This window comes from Siniperca chuatsi, linkage group LG2 (genome assembly GCF_020085105.1).
Source record: "Siniperca chuatsi isolate FFG_IHB_CAS linkage group LG2, ASM2008510v1, whole genome shotgun sequence".
In the NCBI taxonomy this organism is placed as follows: Eukaryota; Metazoa; Chordata; class Actinopteri; order Centrarchiformes; family Sinipercidae; genus Siniperca; species Siniperca chuatsi.
The window spans coordinates 21,744,367-21,769,462 of record NC_058043.1 but is presented as its reverse complement, the minus strand read 5'-3'; the positions used below and the strand labels follow the sequence as shown (position 1 = coordinate 21,769,462).

The following is a 25,096-nucleotide window of genomic DNA, read 5'->3' as shown; positions in this document are numbered from 1 at the left end:
GAAACTCCAGAGAAATCCCCACAGCAGAAGGCCGTCTCCACCATGCATCTTGTATTTCTGCATGTTCAGTGTTGGGACTTCCACCAAACACAGCATGTAGTATAATGGTCAAAAATATTTTGGTCAAATCATTTTTGAGATGTCATCTAAGTTCGTTACCAACACACTGCAACTGGAAAAGCATCTAGGCAACAGTGTTTGTATGCAGTGTCTCCCATCTCACCCAGTGAACCCTGTACCTCCTTTACACTTGCCATAAGCCTCTTGGTGGCTTCTGACACTAGTGCCCTTGTCACAAACACCCTCAGTGTTTGAGGACAACCTGCTCTCAGCAGATTTAAAACTGCCATATTTCTATTGTTTATGATTTACCTCACTGTACTTGGAAATTGTCTTGTATCCCTGACTGGTACTTTCAATGTCATTCATCAGGATAGACCTTTTTCACAACAGACATTTGACTCATCACTGTAGGAAAAGCACAGGTGTAAATGTCATTAACGATGGCTCCGTTATACTCATGTCCAAGTAAGCACAATACCCCGACCTTGAAATAGAAGCAGCTAAATGGAATTCAGCCATCATTCATTTTTAGTCTTTACACCTGTGCTTTTGTCTACTGTGACATCAAAATCTCTTCCATGAAAAAGGCCTGTTTTTGTTCATTTGTCCATATCTTTCTCTCTTTTCCTTTCGGCTGTTCCCTTTCAGGGGTCGCCACAGCGAATCATGTGCCTCCATCTAACCCTGTCCTCTGCATCCTCTTCACTCACACCAATTAACTTCATGTCCTCTCTCACTACATCCATAAATCTCCTCTTTGGTCTTCCTCTAGACCTCCTGCCTGGCAGCTCCAGCCTCAGCATCCTTCTACCAATATATTCACAGTCTCTCCTCTGAACATGTCCAAACCACCTCAATCTGGCCTCTCTGACTTTATCTCTGAAACATCTAACATGAGCTGTGCCTCTGATGTACTCATTCCTGATCCTGTCCGTCCTCGTCACTCCCAAAGAGAACCTCAACATCTTAAGCTCTGCTACCTCCAGCTCTGCCTCTTGTCTTTTCTTCAGTGCCACTGTCTTTAAGCTGTACAACATCGCTGGTCTCACCACCGTCTTGAACACCTTTCCTTTCATTCTTGTTGATACTCTTTTATCACACAACACAATATGATCTTACAAATTGACTAATCAGCCGTTGGACCTAACAATGTAATCAACCCACAGTTCCTTGTCACAGTTCAGTTACATGCAGGTGATTTCCATTCAACTAATTATGCAGCTAATAAAAACAAATGATGGCACTTGTCATATTTACGTGTGTGCCATAATAAATGGGTGAATAATGGTACTTGCGCAATCAATTATATTTTTTATTTATAGATTTTTTTTTAAACTTTGGTATTAAAGAGAATCTGTTGGTAAGTTTAAAAAAATCTTAATTACATAATTGTGATTTAGTAGTAGTTTCTGTATTAATGCTGCATTGTTTTGTCATGACGTGATTCGTTTCCAGTCAGATACCTTCACCAAACGAGTAAACTGCTGTTACGTCATTAGATCTGAGGCACATTTCAACAGGTACAACATGTTCAGGGACTGTCAGAGGGAGATTCCAACGTGTGCACAGTAGGGACGGGATATCCCCTGGTTTCCCAATAGCAACCCAGTTCTCGCGAGAAAATAATTATTACCGGTAGCGCGCAGTGACGATACGACGTACGCGTTCACGTTTCCGCGCGCCCCAGCAAAGCGAGACCAGAACGGGGCGAAATATTGAGTGAAAGCTAGTCCAGACAGAGCTTCCTGACCCGAACGCGTTTTGAAGAGGAAGTTGCCTCCAAGCGCCCCGACGTGCACGGAGAGGTGGGGATTTTTCTTTTGCACAGCTGCATCGAATTTGCACGACTGGGCGGCTGAAGTTTTGTGCGATTCAGGACCGTCTCAGTTGTGAGTTTTGTCAGGGAGCAGCACCACACCACGTCGTGCCACACGGGGAGGAGAGGAGAGAGGGCAGAAGTTTCCGCTGGCTTGTTTTGTCGCTGCGCGGCTGGTAAATCCGCAGGAATGTCGCAGAAGGAGAGACCCACTTTCTACCGACAGGAGCTCAACAAAACCGTGTGGGAGGTCCCGGAGCGTTACCAGAACTTATCTCCCGTCGGCTCCGGTGCTTACGGATCCGTATGGTAAGCAGTTGTTGCAGAGCGCTATCGGGAGCACACAGCACGATTGCACAACGGCCAAACGGGTTCCCACCACCCACAGAGGCCCGTCAGAGTTACCTCCCCACGGGCTGCTTATCAATCTGAAAAGGGTGCCAGTGGAAGAAAAGGGAATTAGTTGTGCCGTTTGTTTACATTTTCAGACTTTGGCTGTTATGAATTGATTGCACATCGTGCACGCTTCGGGGTGGCGCATTTCTTCGGCGGGTGGGGATTATTTTTGTTTTTGTGCACATTTTTATTTTGCTGTCTAACTTACTCTTGCCCTGTAAACACCTGCATGTACCTCTAATTTCCTGTAAGCACACTGGCACCTCCAGGATCAAGTTTAGCTAGATGCCAGTGCTAAACGTGCAGACGAACTGTTTTTTAATCGTTTATCAGATCTCTCTTCTGAAGACGGCCGATCAGTGGCATGTGCATGCCTGCATCATCTGCCAAAGTGGTGCCTCCTCATGAGAGATGATCTGAGCTCATCAAACAGTGAGGGTTAACCAACACGAAATAATCGCCTTCCACTACAATAGTATTGTAGTCCTGCACGTACAACCTGGTACTTTACACATCCGCACATTGCATGCATTATGCATTTTCTAGTCGGGTGCAGCCTGCAGAGTACCAGAAGGTCACGTGGTTTTCAGAAAGTAGGCCCCCTCGTGCACAGTGAGAGCTTTCTATAGGAGCCCATCCGAAGAGGATGATGACTCTAGAATGATGTCACCCATTCTCCCGTTGTGGTACACCCATGACTCACAATCCCGAGGTTAGGTAGTGGTCTCAGCTGTGACGCCTTTTAGTCATCACAAAGTCATGATGGCATCATACCTTACTTTTGCTGTTAGATTTGACCCCCATTACCACACCTTCAACTGCTGAGTGTGTGTGTGTGTGTGTGTGGTTTTTTCCCCACTCCTAGTTATTAGTGGTGAATAAAGGGTAAACCATGACCTTATTTTGTACTTTGTACAATCACTGGGCATACAGCTACCAATGTACATGAAAGGCATTTATATATTCAGTGTCTTCATAATAGCACTCTATGTGAGACTAGATACTGTGAGGTGTACTAATAATATGCATTTATGTCAGGCCCAAAGTGCTTAAAATGCAAAAGGTGGGATTATTTTCCCTTAATTAAATTCCCTGTGATTAATAACTTCCTGTCTGGCCTTGGTACTCCACAGAAAAGTACAAAAAAGTATGGGTGGTTCACACAAGAATCACGATTCTTACCCTCTGCGATTGTGAATCGGTTCACAAATGCAAAAAATCGATTTTTGTATGTTGTTAATAAAGTTATATCAACAGAACGAAAAAGGCGGAACTGAACCGTAAGTACAGTATGGAAGTATATTGACGACAAAAGGGTTAGACTTTTTATTTATTTTTAGAATTCGATTTTTGCACAAGGGAGGACAGAATCGTCAGCGTAACGGATGATTTGTGCAGCAAGAGGAATTGCGTAACTACATTTGAGGCAGCAATAGTGATTCTCATGCTCATAATGATCCAAGCCCCTCGCACTTCACTTTTGGTAGTCAGATTCCCCTGAGCACAAAGGGTTATGCTATTAGACCCTTCCTTTTTATTTTCAAAATAACAGTTGGGGCATTGACGTTTTTTAACTACCAGATGGAGACATAGCTGTATTTGGTGTCTGTATTATCTTAGAAATCAAAATGCGTTGACACTAAAATTACTATAATCGCAATAAATGTGTTCTAGTTTTTAAGCCATTATGGCAGAGTAATTTTGAGTCAGATTAATTTAGAAGTAGTTACTAGCGATATGTGTATCATAGAGGCCACGTTAGCTTCACGTTAACTGCTATTTCTAGTCTGATTTTGACTAATCAAGCAAAAAATGATAATCATAATAGTAAAGTTATTAAGGGCTGTGGCTATAATCAGAATGGCAACATTTTCAGAATAGGCATGATGCAACTCCGACATACTGGTATGAATAAACTAGGCCACGGTAAGGGGATTATTTGTATCGGCAGAATTTGGCACAACTTCAGTCTACAGTGCACATTCACACGCCCGAAACTGAAATTATAGGCTAAATGATAAGGCATATAGGCATAAAATATGTAAATCACATGTTGTCCTAAATAGTCATGTGGTTGCCAATCGCTCCTTACAGAGGAGCAATATATTCAAAAGCTGACTTTTTTTTTTTCCTTGTGCAGAGTTAAATGTTGAAAAAAACCCTGATGTTGTCATCTATATACTTCCATACGACTCCAGAACACACACATCAACTTCTGTTTTTGCTAAAAAACATTTATCCAGTGATGTTGGTCATTAAATTACACTTTCATCATTCTCATGCAGACAGAAGACTGCGACATGCTTCCAAATTAATGCAGTTGTTGCAGTTGTGCACACTCATAATTTTCTTTGTGTTTTCCTGTTCGGTCAGAAAGTGACCCTTCATCATGAACAGTTAGCCAGTTGTGTTTCATATTGCATTTCAGTGCAGTAAGAGCCTGAAAATAGTGCACCGCTTTCTATTTATTCAGTCAGTCGATTCTGAATTGAATCGTGACACCAAGAATCGTAATCGAAAGATTCCCACCTGTACAAAAAAATAGGCCAACTGCATCATACTTTCTGTCACCTGCAGCTGCTTTGTAGTTGCCTTTGAGGAAATTCCTCAGTGTTTTTCTCTGTATTTAACTCTATCCCCAAGGAGGGCAAGGAGTCAGCCTATCTCTTTGAAACATCATATGGTCGGTCACAAGCCTTTTGAATACTATAACTTACAATAAATTCTGCAAGTGGTCCAAACAGCAGGGTGTCATTAAAATCCTTCAGAAGGTATCTGAAAAGTATAAATAACCTCGCAGCACCTACTCCAGCATGTCACTGCTGTTGGTCAGCTTGACACACTCTGTCGCTCAGCCGGCAAAGTCTTTGTTGCTGCTGCCATGACGTTCCTCAGGCTCTCAGCTTGAATTCTTCCCAAGTTTTCAATACGGAAAGCATGTACTGTGTGGGTTTTTAAATCATTTTCCTCATCAACCTGTCAGTCAAATACACGACTGAAAGAGACAAGAAAAAAACACTACCACTTTCTCCTTATTTTGGACCTTTGTACAATTTCTTAAAAGTCAGACTTGGAGGAGATCCAGGGTTAGCGTGGAAAGAAAGCGTTTATTGGCTGGGATTCCAGTATGAACTGTCTGTGGAGTGCCTTGTGTTATTCAGTCTAGGTTTCTCAGCTTAGCAGAAACAAGCACGAAACCCATACAGGCCCATGGGGCATGGATGCATATTACATCGGTTGCTCATTATCAGCTCCGTACAGGAAAGTGAATTATGGCAAAAAAAAAATCTAAATATTTTAGGCTTTGATGAAATCATAACAATAATTCCCAGATGTGCACCAACCAGTAAAAACATTTGTTGCCGAACATTATTAAGCATTTTAATAAACATTTTAAAGGATATTTTAGATAAAATATAATTATAATACAAATTTAGAGTGGAAATAATCACTGCATGGCACTACAACAACATACCTTTCTTTATAAGCAATACAGAAATCATCAAAAGCAGGCATTGATAATCAGAATGTGGAACTCATATAGGAACTTAATGTGTAATTGCTCTTAGGATGTTCCCTCATTCTGAAAACACATTGACATTTGAAACTGCTACTGATTTTCAGTTTGTCGTGCTTTCATGTCCCATAGCAGGTTTTTTACTTGATCTTTGCACACAAGATATTATGCTGATTTAAGAAAGGATTGTATGATTAGGCTAATGTGGCGGGAAGCTGCAATATTGTGGCAAGTTCTGGCTGACGCACTTGGTTTTAACCAGAGAAATATGCACGGACTTGTTAGCTCTCTAAACAAACAGGAGGCTTAAGTTTAAAACCAGCAATTTTACATGACTTTAGCTCCAGTATTCAGTCATGTGAGGTACATGACTGAATATGTGTGTGTGATGTCAGAAGAGTAAAACCATTCATTTAGGTCTAAAGTTGTGGATCAGGGTTTAGAGCCCCAAAATGTCTTGGCATACAGACATCGTGGGTTCTGAGATACCTAAAGATACAACCTTTTGCAATTGAAATTAGCAAATTACAGTATTTCAGGCTGTATAAAATGGAGGAAATGTGTGAAACCCTGTCGACCAATCAATGTCTCCATAAAATCTTCATTAAGTATTGTTCAAAAGACTTAACTGCTGCGTCTGAACTGGAGGAGGGATAGTCAAGTGGTTTACTTTCATCAGTAGCACTGTTAGCAGAGCAGATCGGACAATGAGTTTGTTTATATGACCTATGATAATTTAATTAAAGCTTGATTATGAAAAGAGATTTTTGCTACTGCCGCGTAAACATCTCACTTTCACTGAGGTCATAAGCACAGTAAGTAGTCATCAAAAGCTTGTTCTGCTTCTCCCCACTTGTGATATTGAGTCCACAATGTTCTACCTGACTGTCATCTCACGTCTGTTAGTTCCTGTCATAACCATAAACAGATTGAAAAACAAGTCTTAATAGCTATTAGGCATATATACCTGCAGGTGTTTGTGTTAAAAGCAAGCACAGCACAGGTAAGTGCATCTATTGTCACATTATTGTCAGATATTATAATTCAATGGTCTAAGTCATGAACAGTTTGAAATATGTGCTGAAGGAATATCTACTCAAGGTTCTTGTGTGTTGTTTCTGTCTGACCATACAGGTTAGATGGTTCAGTGCTGCATTTGACTATTGTGTCACTAAAGGGGTTAGGCAGGGTGGGTTATTGTCTCCATTCTGGTTTGACTTTTGTATGGATGACGTTGCTGAGCAGTGAAACGCTTGTAAAACAGGTTGTGTTTTTATTAATCATCATTTAACGTGCACACCAATGTTTTGGTTATGTTTTCTCCCTGTAGTGCTGCGCTTCAACATCTGTTGAGTATATGCTTCCAACATGGTGCCAACATCAGATTTAATGCTGAAAGTATTGATAATTTGATGTATAGAGGATTAAAAAAAAAGGTATTTCCTGAGTTTTGTGAAAGTCAAGATGCTCATCATTTTACAGATGGTATATGACATAATAGAGGACAGAGATATACAGTATATTGTAGTATTAAAAATGATATGCTAATGGTAACACTTGTTTAAATTCTAATCACGTAAAGTGTGTGTGCCAAGATTTTATAGTGCCGGTCATGTTCGTCAGCATAAATGTGCCCACATGTCTGATAAGGCATGTTATGCATATGTGCAGATTGGACAAGGTAGAGAAAAACATCATTAATGCACCAGCTAATTTTACTAAAAGCTGCACAAGAAATGCATCCCAGCTTTTGTAATTCTGGTGTCGAAGTTTATTTCTCAAAGAGTGGGTAATTGATGACTTTATTTTTTGCGATAGCCTTTATCCTTCTGTTGCTTTAATCTCTTTTGAACCTCATTTCTGAACTAATGTGAAGTGATGGCAAGAGGAAGGACAGAGCACTTACTACAGACAAGTCATCAACGAGTCATTTACAGTACACATTTGCCTGAATGCTCACTCTGTCTGTTAGTCAACATTTTGCTGACGATCACTCCTTCCCTGCGATCACGGTCTCATGATGCTGCTCCTTTTTTTACAGCCCACATTTTTATGGCCATTTGTTATTGCACTTCCATTTATTACAGACTAACTGGATTGTGTATGCTTAGACCCGTCTTGTTTGTCCTGCAGATTAGCAGCAGTTTTAAAGACAGTGTGCGTGTGTCTTTGTTTTGTCATTTAGCTTTGGTATACTCTCTGTTTACCAAGTAGGCTATGGGTTTTCCCTTACAAGTGACACACATACAAGTTGTTCTGGAAACCTGGAACATAGAGTACATTGGGTGTGGGAGATTATCTCTGACTTACTGGAAAAAACACACTGCTTATCTTAATGTTTTTATTTTGGATGCGTGGCACTCAGGACCATTACTTTGTGCACTCATGCAGATTTATTTCAAATGCTGCTATTGGTCACTTCATACACTAAAACACAGGTATGCCGAATTCATGTGCGGTTAAAAGTCAACAGTTCACATCAGTTTGTGAAATATGTCCAGATGAAATGACTCCTCTCCTTCCGTCACCATTAGTGTTGACATTGCCTTGAAGTAAACGAGTGCAGCTGGAGACTGGGTCAGTAGTTCAGATAGTACAGGTAGTTTTAGTAGCTTTCACCAATATATGAATGAGTTTTTACTTCTCCCTGCAGGTCCTCTGGGTTCATGAGGTGTATGAGATGGTTTGCAAAAGCAGTTTCATGAAAAACAATTTCAAATTTTCACCCCCCACATGGTAAGACCACAATAAGAGGAAACAATACTTGCCAGCACAAACTGTGTACAGATTTATTTTCTTCGACTGATTTTGCAGTCATCCATTTGTGATGAAGTGATTGACCTGGAAGGAATGTGGTTTATTGTAATTGGGTTGTGTTCCCTGACACATACAGGAAATGCAGCAGTGTCACGCTTCTCGGGGAACCAAGGCCCATCTGCCTCTCTTTTATCACTCTCACAAGTGTCTTGATTTTTACAGTGTGTATAGGTTTGATCAATCCTATATCCTGGAAAAAAAAGGATGGTTAATATCTATCCTTAGAATATATTATCGGTTTTTATTTTACGGCAAAAGAACAAGAGCACATTTCACTCAGCTTTAATGTTGCACTTTCTTTTTCTATGTTCTTTTTAGCCACACCTGGGGTTTTTTTTCCCCTTCTTTTTGTTTTTTTGTACTGGCTCCACAGTGACAATGATGTATTCTGTTACACCATTGCAATGAAATGAGTTAAATAATGAATGAAAGGATGAATGATGACTGAAGCGAACACAGCCATGCACACTCATTTCAGCTCCAGCATGGCAGGTGCGCATTCTGAGTTAACTTAACTAAGATATGCTTATACTTGCAATGCTAACAGTTATTTAGGCACCAGGGGCAAAGTGGGTCACATAGCTAATTACAGACAGTTTGTGTGTGTGTGTGTGTGTGTAATTTTTGTTTGTTTGCTCCTGTTTCATAAAATATTTTGTAGTACCTCAATTGTTATGTTCTTGAAATACTGAAATAAATAAATAAGAATCTTACACTAATGTTTTTATGGATTGGTTCTACAAACAGACATGTTGTAGCCAGCAGTTGAGGTTACATTTATAGTACCAACTACCCCCTGGAACATGTAAACAACATTAATATATAAAAAAAATAACTCTGTCTGAACACTGCTTTTTGTAAGCAAATATTTACTGACCAACATGTTGTCCTGTTATTGTTCCAGTAAACACTTGATGGACTTTCACACTCTTGTGTTGTTGTACACAATGCAGCTGATATTTGACATCACCTTCAGTCATGTTCATACAGCCTTAGACTGCAGAGTATAAGAAGGGAAACCAAGAGCTCTGTGTTATGCAATGATTTGCTTTGTTTACTGGTTTAACCGCCTACACAGTCTAGTGAACCATCTCATTCTCAGTTAAATCAAGGGAAATGCTTTAGGTTTTGATATGACAATTGTTGTTAGCCTGATGTAATGCCTTTTACGTTTTACAATTCAGGTCTTACAAGTTTCAAACCTGTTTTGTGTATCTTTCAGTTCATCCTATGATGTAAAGACAGGCCTGAAGGTAGCAGTGAAGAAGTTGTCCAGACCCTTCCAGTCCATCATCCACGCAAAGAGAACCTACAGGGAGCTGCGGCTGCTCAAACACATGAAGCACGAGAATGTAAGTCACCTACCTAGAGTCACTCGGGTCACTATTTAATCGTCCATGTGTGCATGCATACATCAATAAACAGACATCCACTCTGTTAACATCTGAGGACTGGAACAGAGTGGTAAAGCGACCTAACACACTCCCTCCAGCTAACTGTAACAGCCCTCCTGCCCATGCCACAACAACTGCAGTTGATAGGAGTTGGTATAGGTGGATTTATAAAATAGCAACGGCTATTCAGAAGTGGAAAGTGGTTTGTTGTGTTAGTTTATGTGTGACAGCGTGAACACACACACACACACACACAGGCCCACTGGGCTCAAGCAAGGGGGGAACTGTGGTCGGTGTGATGTCCTGTCACAAGAGGTTTTTCCTGCGAGTGATCAAAGCATGTTGTATTGCAGCGCTTGTTGAGCAGTGAGTCACCAAACAGGGTTTACAACAGCAGTCCCATTCTCACACCTTCTGTGGTGTCTTTTTTATTTATTTATTTATTTTTTCCCTTTCATCTCATTTTGTTGCCGCAGCAACTTTGATTCGTGCCACTTTACTTAAACAGTTTACCCCACATACGAAACGCACGGAGTAACACAGTTCCTGTGTGCTGGCGTGCATCCAGCTAATACTTTGACCTAATAGCATGGATCCTCTTGTGTTATGTAATAGCAGTGGTTATGGTTTCTCAAGCTGAAGTGCAAGTGATAGGTTTCTCTGTGCTGTGTGGGAGCAAGTCAACTGGTGAATGGTGTGAGTAAGACTAGAAGTTTCTGTTAGGGCTGGGGTCTATTTAGGGGAAAAAGGGGGAAGTTTGCATTGTAAAGATTTCACTCAATGGTTTGCTGTTGGCCATTGTAATAGGTAGAATAGCTTGTTATGACAGCTTACCCACGAGTGACACGGTGCACTGGTGCTTTCTCCAGTATGCTCAACCTGCAGGCACAGAGGAAAAAAGAAACTGCAGCTTGAAGTATGGAAAGTCTCATAGCCACCAGCAGCAGTTATAGACCAACAGTACAGCAGGTCTTGTGGTGATTTTTCCCATCAGCCCATTTCTAGAAAGTTAATTTAATTTCATATTAACATTATTTTACATCACTTTCACACAACATTGCTTTTCCTGTATCCTGTTTTGTGTACGGGCCCTTATTTCACTACTGGAACAGCTTGAACACTCTTGTTAAGCAGTTTGGGAATTAGTGTTGCATGCTGCACTGGTACTACTGGTAAAATACCTCCATGCATCTATTTGAAAAACATGTTTTATGTGGTACCAGGATTATTTAGGATTATACAGAATCAGGGCCTATATCACTGTGCTAAATGCAAGATGTCAATATTGTATAAAAATGGCAGTAAAAAAACAGACTTGCATAACAAAATCTAAATATCATCCGTTTTTATCTGAGCGTGGTGGTCCAGACAGCTTATTTAAAAGGTTATATTGTCGTTTGTGATCATTAATGAGCATGTTGTTGCCAGGTTCTGTTTCATCATAACGGGGAAAATTGCATAAAGCTGCTTTTTGTTCTTAAATCATCAAAGTGTTTTAATACCCACCTATGCTTTACATAGAGAGGGATACTGTGTTTTGCTCACGCTGTTGCCAGGAGACTCCCTGGGTTTCGATTTTTGGAAAGCCTGGGTGGACCAATCAGCTGTTTGTTGTGGCTCCGGCCCACCAATCAGTTGTGAGTTTGTGCCCTGTGTGGGCAGGCTGCTTCTGTGTTTTTACAATACCTATCCACCTCAGTCTCTCTCTAGGGGGCGGGGGCAGGGTTGGCATTCAGGGTTGCTCTCTGCCAGTGTGCTAACATGCCTGCATGAATGTGTGCATATACATGTACTGTAGATACACAGACACAAATGTAATTATCCTTTAATATGTTTTATGTCCTTGTTCTTTCTCTTTTTCTTTTTTCTCCTTTCATGTCTGGAAACTCATAAAAATAAACCTTTTATGTGCATGTAATTATTATCCAAGTGTTACATGCTGTATATGCAGCCTATCGTACTTTGTCGCTTTCACACATAACTTTTTGGTATTCCTGTCATGCAGTCACAAACTCACTTATCCATTGTAGTAAAAAGATGGCAAATTGCAAATGGCATGTTCACCAATTGAAAGACACTTTAACATGTGTAATCTCTAAAGCCGTTGTAATGTTAATGAACAAAAACTCAAAATTTTACAACAACTGGCAGGTTGGAACAAGCACATGAAACCAGTTAAATGTAACTCAATCCAATATAATACATTTCTTTTAGCCAAGCATATTTTCCTTTGTTCACACTTTATTATTTATCATTAAGACACTACTGGTGCCTGTCCTGTTAGCGTGATGCACAAACGTTTCCAGATATTTTTTGCTACTTCCTCTGAAATCATATCTGTTGTGGTTATCAGCCCCATTTATGTGATTAAACCCCTTGGTAACCAAAACAGAGCGCTAAGATAACAAATTGTACGTCAGTATACATAAAAGCTAGCATGAGTCCTTGAAACTGGAATAACAAGGCAAGACTTGCCTGCTTGTTTGACGAAATAAAATTAAACTTCAGATGTTGCAGAGCAGGATAATATAAAGGTCAAGTACTTTAATTCTAAAGAAATGGCAGAAATGTCACACCTTGTGTTGATTGTCACTTTGTCAAAAGGAAACAAAATGGGTTATTTGCATTTAAAAACATGCATGCTGATATTCATATGTATCATAGGGTTGTTTATCAAACACAAAATGAAACTATGTTTAAAAAAATTCATTTCAAATCTCTGTCACACACAAATACATTTGTCACAATTGTCAATGTTTTCTGACAGTTGACCTCTCTTTTTGCCTTCAGGTGATTGGTCTCTTAGACGTTTTCACACCAGGGACAAGCTTAGAGGAGTTCAATGATGTGTAAGTCACACTAACTCACCCCTTCACTCCTGTCGTTTAATTTTTCCTCTGTCTCTGCCTCCCTTCTGTCATGATGAAACCCTTCATATCAGCAGATCATTGCAAGATTAACGCAAAAGCGAAACTAGTTACAAACGCATCATAATCTTGCAGTTCATAATTTCATGCAAGTCCAGCATGTGGCGGGTTTCACCAAGGTGAATGTAGGGTTGACACGTGCGCTATACACATCACAGCTAGTGTCCATGGTAACAGCCATCTGGTAGTCTCTGGGGTTACAGTGTTTGTGTGTATGTGAACAGAATACTCAAAGTGTCCTTGAATTCTCTGCATGGCGTGGCTTCATTTGTGGAAATGTGAGATCACGCTATGCACAAACGCGGACACCCAGCGCTGAAGTTGCATGATAAAGATGTGACACTTCTTTCATGTGACCTGTAATAAAGAGAGAAATCCATCCTTCTATTGAAATGCAAGAGAAGCACATGCATGCACATGTTCACAGGCCAGACAATAACTGGTCTCTTGTTGACTTCACATATACACTTCTTCCATAATTGGCCTTCTTCAGCTTATCTGTTGGCTATATAAACATCCCATATCAAGAAAAGGTAAGCGAAATAATCAGGCCATTTTCCTTTTCCCACTCGTCATATCAGTTTTTTCCCATTCTCTCGGTGTATGAATTATGCATGAGCCACTGGCTTTTCTTTAATATAGGCAAAGTTACACAGAATAGTAATGCAAGCAACTTGTAAATGAACTCAATGTAAAGTCATTATTGCCAATAGCAATGCAATTATTTTAATAACTTTTTCTTCTCAATAAAGTTACAAAGCACTTCATAAACTATAACAACACAATAAGTAATAACTTAAAAAAAAACCCAATGAAAATGAATTAAAGAAAGCTGCAGAAGACAACGACGGACATGCAGACACATCTGACTGACAGTACTGTATAATTTGTAGGTACTTGGTGACCCACCTAATGGGTGCAGACCTCAACAACATCGTCAAGTGTCAGAAGCTGACAGATGACCACGTCCAGTTCCTCATCTACCAGATTCTCAGAGGCTTAAAGGTCAGTGAAGCTCCCAGCGTAACACAAGAATCCAGTTCAATACTGGTGTCTTATTCCCTGTTGATCAGTTGGCTGTTTTACTAAACAGATCTGAAACGGTCTTAAGTTAAGGTACTAACTCCTCCTTTGTCAGTATATTGAAAATACTAAATATTCTTTTCTCTTTTTTTCCCCATTTGGTTGAGTTGATGTGGAAACATACTGGAGATTTAGTAAGAAACTGCCTCTTAGTTTTTCTGTAACCTGTTGACGTTATGGTGCTCTTAAACTTTGACACAATACTTGATGTTCGTCACCGTGGTTGGTTGACTTGCTGAACCCCCTTTTTAATTGTTTTAACTCGATTTCTGCATTGATCATTTTTATTGTTATATGCAGTCTTTTATTACTGTACTCGGCAATATGTGTAAAACAAAAACCTGGTGAAATGGCATATACAAGCTTTGCTATTTTTTGAGAAAAATGTCCATACCCTGCTACCCTGCTTTTACTTTAGATTTCAAATGTAGATTTAATTTAAAATATAGCACACACAGCTTTTATGTGTTGTAATAACATCTCATCAAGTTTCAGTCAGGTTTTAGAGCTTTACATACCACAGAAACTGCCCTCCTCAAAGTAACCAATTACCTCCTTTTAGCAGCTGACGGGGGGAGAGTGCAAGTGCAAGACCAAAGTGCAGAACTTTGGGTGTACTATTTGATTCTGATCTAAGCTTTAAAACACAGATCAAAAAAGTTGTCCAGTCCTGCTTCCTTCGAATAAGAACTATCTCGAGAATCAAACCAATGCTCTCACACTCTGACCTCGAAAAAGTAATTCACGCATTCATCTTCTCTCGACTTCACTACTGTAGCTCTCCTCCTTTCTGGCATAAACCAAAAGTCACTCTCTCGCCTCCAACTGCTTCAGAATGCAGCAGCTCGGCTTCTCACTGGTTTTAACAGACAACATCACATCACCCCAATCCTGGCTTCTCTCCATTGGCTCCCTGTTCGTTTTTAGAATTGATTTTAAGCTTTTACTGATCACTTTTAAAGCACGTGTGGGTCTGGCCCCAAGCTACATCATGGAAATATTAACCCCTTATGAGCCAGCTCGCAGCCTTTGATCCTCAGGTGGGGCCCTTCTGGCTGCTCCTAAGTCAAGGCTTAAATCTAAAGGTGACCGCGCTTTTGCCATCAGGGCCCCTCGGCTGTGGAACGACCTGCCTGAGGAGATAAGGCTCGCAGAATCAGTGACTTCTTTTAAATCACTTCTTAAAACTCATCTTTATAGACTTGCTTTTATGTGATGTCATCTTTTTATTTATTGCTTCTATTGTTTCCATTTGTTGTTATTTCTCTTGTCATGTTTTTATCTTGTCTTCTTGTCTTAATTTTACCTGAATTTTGTTTTGGTTTGTTTGGCATTTCTGTTTTGGCTTTCTGCTGTTGTATTGCCTTCTGGGTATCCTGTTTCTGCTTTGCCTTGTCTGTCAAAGCACTTTGTAAACTCTTAAAGGTGCTCTTAAACTTTTAAAGGTGCTGTATAAATGAAGTTGTTGTTGTTATTGATTATTATGGTTACACAAACACAGGAAACAATGGATATACACTTTCAGTTGTGCTGTGCGGAAATTGAGTGTAATGTACATTTAATCATCGTGGTTTTCTTTTCCCCCACAGTACATCCATTCTGCAGATATCATACACAGAGTAAGTTATGACTCTGTTTAATGTCCTTATATACTCTTCTGAAGTCTGATGTATTCTCTGAACAAGAGAATCTATGTCTTATGCTGATAAAGTCCCTTTAACCATCTTACTCATTATCAGAAGGCCAAAACGATGACTACCACATCAGCTATCCTATATGATGTTTACATTAACATTAACATAAACAGGGAAAGACGGATAGCAGGATGCCTCTCTGTTGCTTCTGTATCCTGTCTTGACTTTTCCTTCTGGCCCCTTTTCTCTTCAGGACTTGAAGCCCAGTAATCTGGCTGTGAATGAAGACTGTGAGCTCAAGGTAAGAAATAGTCAACTTGAAACAAGGTTCACCATATATGATCACCTACAGTGGTGTGAAAAAGTGTTTGCCCCCTTCCTGATTTCTTATTTTTTTTGCATGTGCATCCCTTTGCAAGATCACACAAGTAAACACAAAATGCAGTTTTTAAATGAAGGTTGTTATTATTAAGGGAAAACAAAATCCAAATGGTCCTGTGTGAAAAAGTGATTGCCCCCTAAACCTAATAACTGGTTGGGCCACCCTTAGCAGCAACAACTGCAATGAAGCTTTTGCGATAACTTGCAATGAATCTTTTACAGCGCTGTGGAGGAATTTTGGCCCACTCATCTTTGCAGGATTGTTGTAATTCAGCCACATTGGAGGGTTTTCGAGCATGAACTGCCTTTTTAAGGTCATGCCACAGCATCTCAATAGGATTCAGGTCAGGACTTTGACTAGGCCACTCCAAAGTCTTCATTTTGTTCTTCAGCCATTCAGAGACCCCACAACATCATCCAAAGAACTGCAGGCCTCACTTGCCTCTGTTAAGGTCAGTGTTCATGACTCCACCATAAGAAAGAGACTGGGCAAAAATGGCCTGCATGGCTGAGTTCCAAGACGAAAACCACTGCTGAGCAAAAAGAACATTAAGGCTCGTCTCATTTTTGCCAGAAAACATCTTGATGACTTTTGGGAAAATACTCTGAAGACTGACGAGACAATATTGAACTTTTTGGAAGGTGTGTGTCCCATTACATCTGGCGTAAAAGTAACACCGCATTTCAGAAAAAGAACTTCATACCAGCAGTAAAATATGGTGGTGGTAGTGTGATGGTCTGGGGCTGTTTTTTTTTTTGTTTTTTTTGCCCAGTCTCTTTAGGGGGCAATTACTTTTTCACACAGGGCCATGTAGGTTTGGATTTTGTTTTCCCTTAATAATGATAACAACCTTCATTTAAAAACTGCATTTTGTGTTTACTTGTGTTATTTTTGACTAATATATTTAAATTTGTTTGATCTGAAACATTTAAGTGTGACAAGCATGCAAAAAAGATAAGAAATCAGGAAGGGGGCAAACGCTTTTTCACACCACTGTAGATGATCTTGTGGAGTGGAGGATGTTCAACCATGCACGTTTTTTCCTCATCTTACTCTTTCTTACTCTCCTACAAAACAAATCACTTTATCCCTCAGATCCTGGACTTTGGTTTGGCACGCCACACAGATGATGAAATGACGGGCTACGTAGCCACCCGGTGGTACCGAGCTCCAGAGATCATGCTCAACTGGATGCACTACAACATGACGGGTACACACACAGATTTAATCATAATGTTTTAGGCTGCAATTAAATGTAATATAACATAATGTGGAATTTCATACAGTTGAAATGGCTTGCTGTCATCTGTGTGTTTAATTCCACCAGAAATTGTTTTTTCTGTAGCATCTTAAGAATTTATTACACAAGAAGTGATGAGGGCGACTATAGAGAAACTAGGCCACCAATTTGTTGGTGGATTCAACTTGATGTCAAGGCCTTTTGCTGTGCCAACAGTTATAAGGCACTGTTAATAGACTGCTCCACTTCATAATTTGTAGAATATAATACTTCCGAATAGCAAGTGTAGCATGTTGTTTTTTTTTTGTTTTTTTTTTCACCAGCAATTTCTGGTTTCTTTTATCTTGTGGACTAAATTTAAATCCAGAGATTTTTGAATAAAACAAAGGAGTTCAGCTCAATCTTTTTAGAGTGGTTTCGCAGCAGGTGTACAGCACAGAACAACATTGAAAATTAACCAGATGTAGTGACAAAAACAGAAGTCGCAGCTCGACAACGACGCCCCATGGGCAGCCTTATTGGTCTGCAATATGCTTTTGAAAAGCTTCAGCTTGGGAGGAAAAAAGTCACTTTAGACAAAGTGACTATCTAATGAAAGAAATGTAATGTAACTGGTACTGAATATGAAACAGACACGTTTTATCATATCTTTAAGTATTCACTATGCTGCATGTTTTTCTTCATTACATGTAATAGTGGATATCTGGTCGGTGGGCTGCATCATGGCTGAACTACTTACTGGACAGACGCTCTTCCCTGGCACAGACCGTATCCTTCCACCGCTGTCATCGCCATGCAAAAATAAACCTGTACTGTAGGTCTTTGGTACATTTCGAAGAGGTAGTAGATGGATGCATACTGTTCTTTTGTGTATATACTTACATTTAGATTTACAGATTAGTTGCATGAGATTTATTGTTTCCTGCAGTCAAGGCTCTCACACAAACTATTGCTTTGTTGCTAGCACCACATTGTTTCAAATGCACACACAATGTTACCTACTTCAAGCTGACTAAAGCATAGCAGGGTATTGAATTTTGTGAGCTGCATGCCAGAATAGTCGAAGAAGCTTGTGTGTGTTTGTGTATGTATGAGCATGTGCATGCATGTGTGATAGGAGTTCGAATCCCCTGTGGTCTGTGACTCAGCGCTGCCCACTGTTGTCTCCGCTGCATCTCCACGATACAGTACACCTTCCTGTTTCCTTCCCACAGAGCTTCCCATGCACAGCAGCAGAACATAACAATGTTTTAATACAAAAACACACGGGAAGACGCAGAAGTGTAATTAGGACACACACACACCTTCAAATTCAGAAGTTGGCATGCACTACTGAGGTCACGGCCCTGTTAAAGATCAAAAGCACAGGCTTGCTGTTGTGTAATGCGTTTGTGATTCCTGATCTAAATGATCGATCGAGCCATTCACTCCTTCACTGCATGCCCAGTGCGTGTGTGTTTTGAATATGCGCCCTCTCACCAAGTCTCTCTCATTTTGCCTGTCTCACTGAAAGGTGATCTTTGCACATGTGTATAGAGGCTACAGGTGGGAGGAAATCTGATAAACAAAGCAAAAGGTCCAAAATGAGATCCTGCATCTTATATGCTTCTGCACATTTTAACTAAACGTACAGTGTGCAGGAGCTATGGACAGTATTTGTGCCTTTTTAGTATTGATGTAAAGACAACCAAGGGTGAAAAACACACCTATATTAATTTTACTAATGATTGCTGACATTTTGACATTTAAATAATAGAAAAGCTACATGGACTTTATCTGGTTCTGTTTTGGTATAGTAGATCATCAGTATCACCAAATCTCTTAAGTCTCTCAGTGAGCAGTTCAGTGACTTTAAAAATGCACTTTAGCATGCGGTTTGCTTACATTTCTGCTATGTCTCGCTTGTGTAAACTGAGTCGATTTTAATCGACTAGTCCATCAGCAGAAAATTAATCTGCAACCATTTTGGAAATCAGTTAAGTGTGATTTTCGAGCAAAATTGCAAAACATTCTCAGGTCTAGTGCAAGGACTTACTGTTTTATATCATTTGTAGATTATATATGTTGAGGTTTTGGGATTAGTGATGAGCGTTTTTTTCACTATTTGTTGACATTTTATGGTCCAAATGCTAAAAATTAAAATAATAAGCAGATAGATAATGAAAGCAATCATTAGCTGCAGCCCTACTTGCTTGCATCTTGCAGAAGTACCTAATATTGCGTGGCATGCTATGAGGAAAAAGCAATGATATAGTGGTTATGTATTTGGGAGTTTTGGATTCTTGTTCTTTCAACATCCAATGTTGTGATCAGTAACTATGATTATGCATCACATTGTATGACACAGTACACACTTAAGTTGTTAATACCTGTGCTGATTTTTGTTTTGTTTTTTGTTTTTAACTTTTGAATGAAAGAACATTTTCAGACACAGATGACAGCTTTGACTGTTTTACCTCTCACCCATCTCTCCTTATCCAACACCCTCCATCCGTCCTGTTTTCCTTCATGTGAGTGTGGTAGACATTGATCAGTTGAAGCTTATTATGATGCTCGTCGGAACCCCAGGGCCTGAGCTCTTGATGAAAATTTCTTCGGAGTCTGTGAGTGTAAAGTACCATCTCGCCCAGCTCTGTTGCACTGCCCCTCCCGCCTGTGTTTGTGTGGCCTCTGTGTTGCCCTGGCAAGAGATAGACAGTCTACTACTTTGTATTGCTACTACTACTTCTAAGCTGCACCTGTGTTGCCCTGAAATTGTGTGTTTTCTTAATGGCTTTATTTGCACTTTAGCGCCATCTCTGTATATGACAAAGGAAGAGGCCCAGTGCAGCACTGGGTTGCATAGATCTCTGTAAATAATTTAAAATTGAATTCTAGGTTATAGTCAGGGGAGGGTTGCTATATCAAAGCTCAGAAACTGTCTTACTCCCTCTTACATCCTCTTCACCCACACCCTGTGTGTGTGTGTGTGTGTGTGTGTGTGTGTGTGTGTGTGTTCTTCCCTTTCCACCCCTCCATACACACACTATCCTAATCACACCATGTTCTTTGACATGCTGACCTTCATGTTATGATGCCCCTTGACTCGGAAGCTATAGATATAAACCAGCTGCAGCAGATAATGCGCCTGACTGGGACGCCCCCGGCCTCCCTCATAAGCAGGATGCCCAGCCATGAGGTGAGACCTCCGCCTTCCCCCTTCCCCCGGCTCTTCCCCCAGCCGGTGTCAGGGCACAAGCTGTTACCCACAGTCCTGGTTACAGATAGATACCATTATACCTGATGTTGTTTTTAAGTATTTCTTACTGTTTGCATTGTCTGCGTATCAGCTTCTGCTCTCACTCTACTCACTCCCTGTTTCCTCTCTGACTCACCGTGCTTGTCTCAGCAAGGCTTCCTAGAGTGCTTTGCCAGTGTATTATGATGGAAAATTAGGGCACAATGTTTGTGTAATGCGTGTGATTTGGTGTCTAATTACAGTGCTTGAAGCATGCCTTACTGCAAGGATGTACAATAATAATAATAATGTTTGCACCAGGTGACTTTAGTAAATCAATGTTAAGTTTCAAAAGATTTCGTATTTTAAGCTGTAACTTGCCACTGTTTTTCTGTAGGATCTTTTACAGTTTTGTTGTTTTGTTCATCCTTTCTCACAGGCGAGGAACTACATCAACTCACTTCCCCACATGCCCAAGAGGAACTTTGCTGATGTGTTTATTGGTGCCAACCCTCTTGGTAAGTTTCCTTTTCAGCATAATGCAATGGCTGACATGACTCCTGGCTCCCCTAGTGGAATCATAGTCTTTTTTGGTCAGGGTTATCCTTTATTGGTGTGCATGTTTGTCCAATTTAAATCATTCACTCTGGAAAAATACTGCCCACGCCTATGTAATACGTTTTAACATCTATCCTGTAATGTCACATTATATATAAAGGTTTGAATGGATGTTTTTTGCGTTGCTCTCTCTTTGCTTTTCACATATTCATCATTGTTGTCTCGTTGATGTGTTCAAGCGGTGGACTTGCTGGAGAAAATGCTGGTGCTTGATACAGACAAACGGATCACAGCATCTGAGGCTCTGGCCCACCCGTACTTTGCCCAGTACCATGACCCAGACGACGAGCCTGAAGCAGAGCCTTACGACCAGAGCTTCGAAAGCCGTGAGCTGGAAATTGAGGAATGGAAGAGTAAGTTGGCACATTGTGGATGCCTGAACTTGAACTGCTGGGGGGGGAAAAAATAGGTAGATGCAAGTTGTGTATCCAACAGATTAGTTCAGAAATAATTTGTAAATAACCTCACACACTATTTATTGTCTCTCAGGGTTAACCTATGAGGAGGTAGTCAGCTTTGAGCCGCCATCGTTCGACGGGGACGAGATGGAATCATGAGGAGGAGGCACCTTTTCTTCCATCTTTTGTTTTCCAAGAAACACTCTTTCAGGACTATCAGTCTCATGTGACTATCCTCCACTTTCCTCACACACGCACACAGCCATGACATTCAAGTGCCTGCGGTCATTCATCTCCGGGGGACGTTGCGATATCAGGGAAAAAACTTGGCATCCTGTTCCTTCCGTCCCCCACTTTGCTGTTTTTGTTAGTCTGCATCCCAACGTGCTGAGGCAGACTTTAATTCACCACATGTTTTTAGTGAGTTTTTACCTCAGACATTTATTGTTTATGTTGATCCCCTATTTGGTTCAGAAAACTAGAAACTACATGTCAGTATCTTAAAGCCAGTTAGAGAAGTTGAAAAGCTAATGTGTATTTTATAAAATTGTACTACTTAGCAGTAATTATTATAGGAAAAAAGTTGGATTGAAAAGTTTCAAACTGCGATGTCTCTAAAAGTTTCTTTCCTCCATACATTAAAATGAAATGTTATTTCTATCATATCATATAGAACTGTGTAAATATGACAACAGTATTTGTACATAAGTACTTCAGTCAAACCAGTTACCATATTTATGTAATAGTCATAATTGCTGAGTCACACCTCAGCCGACCCCTTTGTCAGTATGAATTTTATTACTAGAGTTTAGACTAAAGTTGCATATAAAAATATGTAATTTAATACAAGTATGTATAGGATAGGCTAAAAATATGTAAAATATTCACCTCTACATGGCAAATTCAAGGCTTCATATTTCTTACTGTTGGATTTCCAGGCTTACAGTGTTTTTTTTTGTTTGTTTTTTTTTTAAACCAAAATATGAGTTTAGAAAGTATGGGGACTTGGCTTATGTATCAGTTTCACCTACTTAACATTTACTTTCCACAACTTTCCTCCATATGAATTCTGCTTTTAGCACTTCTGAAGAAGAATGTTTAAGTCAACATTAACACAACCTACAGTACCACTTACGCATGAAAAAGCCAGATTTGGCTTATTAGTTTGTTGAAATGTGATGTTTCCCACCACAACACCAACTGACAGTGTACTTTAATCATATTGCATTTATAAAACACAGTACTATTAATGTTTCTTGAATGTTGGTGGCACCAGTCTGCCCCGTATTTATGATATTTTGTTATGTTGTTTGTATATCGATGTAAAAGAGAATATTATTTGTCAGAATTTAAGGTTCTTTTTATTATTTATGGAGAGCTTACTGTATCAGAAACCAAATGTGTCATCAATAATCTCAAACATCAGTTAAGCCGCAGTGACTGCAGTTACAGCTTGTGTATCAGAGCCAACAATGTTATTAAGATGGGCAACCATATAGGTTTAAATCAGTTTGATAAACTCAGCTTGTTTTCAGTTAAATTTTTTCAGGGCTTTTTCTGGGTTTAAAGCAGTTCTTGAACATGTATTTATCTTATTGTGTTCCCTGAGGTACTGCCCTCCAAAAGTATCCTATTTTAAACAACTTTCAATAGAAAACATATCCAGAAATCAAAGCAAAACATGTATTACAAGTACGTCAACATTTTGTATTGTCATACAAACCACTAACAGTAGACTCCTAGTTCTGAAGTGTGCTACAAACATTTGACCAAATGTTTTTATTTTTCTATGTGAACCATTTTAGAAGTCGGATTACATTTGACATACAAGCTCTATCCACAGTTGCTCTGGCTAATGTCATCCAAACAATACCAGTGTCTTCACTATTTCATTTGCAACAGCTTGTTTTCATGTAGTGCTTTTTCTAATGTATTATTTTATTCTTTGTGTGTTAAATCAAGATTTGATGTTATTCTGTGATTCTGTAATATTTTGTTTTTTGAGTAATGCTAGAACTATATATTTGAATAATTTAGCAGGGCACATGTTTGTGGGAAAGAGTGTACGTTTACTCACTGGATGCTGAAGGGCAATGCTGAAGCCTCATTCTTTGTAGTTTTTAAAGCTACTGCATAAATTAGATTATTTATCTTGTCCATTTCCCAATGTCAGTAGTTAATTTGGTTATTGGTTATGCTTTCTTTGCCTGAGATGTGTTCATATGTTTTTACTATGTTCTTTACCACATGTACCAAGACAGCACACCACGCCACCTGTAAATACCACCATTCGAAAATAAAGGCTACTATTTTTCAAACCTGTAACAGTGTACAGTATGTTGTGGTGAGTTTTAGCTGTCAGTATTCCACCACCTGGCGGCAGCACAGCACATCCTACCCACTGGCAGAGCAAAACCTCTGCCAGTGGGTAGAGTGACCAAACCTGTAGGGAAAGAAGGTGAAGCAAAACAGAAATAAAGATTAATCTAGCTAAAACTTAAACTTTCAGTTTATTTATAGTACAAAATCATCTAATTTAGTCTCTGCTCACTTTACAGATTAAAAACACTCGGCACACAAGCATGGGTACTTGCATGCATAAACACAAGCAGAATCCCAATCCTCAAGGTTAATTATATATTAATACAACACTAACCAAGTTAAGTGTAATTGTCAGGTAGAGGTCAGTTGAATGTTTACCCAGCCAGTGAAAGGGTAAATAAATGAGTAAAGTAAACGAATAAGAAAACTGATAAGAAGTCAGTTTGTGTCCTCAAAATGTTTCACCAGCTTTACATGAAACATATCATCTCTGAGTCATGTGTTCTGGGGAATTACATGGAGGCTCCTTCACGATGTAATGCTCCTCACAGATTAATGCGAGTGTTTTACAGTTTGAGTCAAAATTATGTGTCAAGAGATTTACTAACTACAGGATATCATCATTTTGAGTTAGCAAGTCAAAATTTTGACTTTAGTTGTTTCTGGGACAGGGCTCTCTTTCATTTTAATTTTATCTGCATGACAACATACTTTAATAGGAATTAGACAGTTACTGCAAAGGTTATCTACATGCAAAACTGTGACTTTTGGGTCCTTGATGGTCTGGGGCTCAGGGGCATCTAGCAATCTTGCCCATTGTGCTTGTGTGGAAAAACATGGAGCAGATTTAACTCGTACTTTAGCTTGCAATGCAAATAATAGAGAAATGGTTCCTGTAACAGCCATGACTGTAAATAACTAGGTAATAATCACTAAGGCTTGATTACCAACAAGACAAAGCTGGCAACTGATCCTGGGCCCCAAAAGCCCCAGGTTCAGTGTGTAGCAACTGATTTTGGTTATTTGATTATTTTCAGTTTCGTTAGGGAATTTGCATCTCTAAAGTACAAAATCAATTAATGTGGGAGTTGCATTATTATTAGCAAATGTTGTGGCTCTGTGTCAAAATCTAGTGTTATCTTTACTATTTTAGTTTATATTGTCCTCACATAGTGCATATTTTCTTGTTGTTTTTAATCAAATTACCACAAACAAACACATGATTATCATTCCACAGGCTTACTGGTTGCACTGGATTTAATGGGAACTTGG

At 39.6% G+C, this 25,096-nt stretch overlaps 1 protein-coding gene across 2 annotated transcripts; it reads left to right on the top strand.

Annotated features, from left to right (window-relative positions):
- The first annotated feature begins 1,721 nt into the window (after positions 1-1,721).
- On the top strand, positions 1,722-23,824 carry mapk14b (mitogen-activated protein kinase 14b). 2 transcript variants are annotated; one of them, XM_044180082.1, is made up of 12 exons: positions 1,722-2,188; positions 9,832-9,961; positions 12,794-12,852; positions 13,824-13,935; positions 15,603-15,632; positions 15,901-15,948; positions 17,125-17,239; positions 17,966-18,037; positions 19,793-19,872; positions 20,926-21,004; positions 21,284-21,457; positions 21,594-23,824. In XM_044180082.1, the coding sequence occupies exons 1-12, from the start codon at positions 2,070-2,072 to the stop codon at positions 21,659-21,661; spliced, it is 1,086 nt and encodes a 361-aa protein (XP_044036017.1). In that variant the 5' UTR covers positions 1,722-2,069; the 3' UTR covers positions 21,662-23,824. The 2 variants fall into 2 exon arrangements, with proteins under 2 accessions (XP_044036017.1, XP_044036007.1); XM_044180072.1 differs by lacking the exon at positions 19,793-19,872 and adding an exon at positions 20,368-20,447 and having other exon boundaries at positions 1,725-2,188.
- The last annotated feature ends 1,272 nt before the right edge of the window (positions 23,825-25,096 follow it).

Excerpts from the sequence above, each read along its gene's own strand:
- mapk14b (XM_044180082.1), top strand. The coding sequence starts at position 2,070 with ATGTCGCAGAAGGAGAGACCCACTTTCTACCGACAGGAGCTCAACAAA. Across the intron at positions 13,936-15,602 it reads AGATTCTCAGAGGCTTAAAG|TACATCCATTCTGCAGATAT; the intron begins GTCAGTGAAGCT and ends TTTCCCCCACAG. Across the intron at positions 19,873-20,925 it reads TGAAAATTTCTTCGGAGTCT|GCGAGGAACTACATCAACTC; the intron begins GTGAGTGTAAAG and ends CCTTTCTCACAG.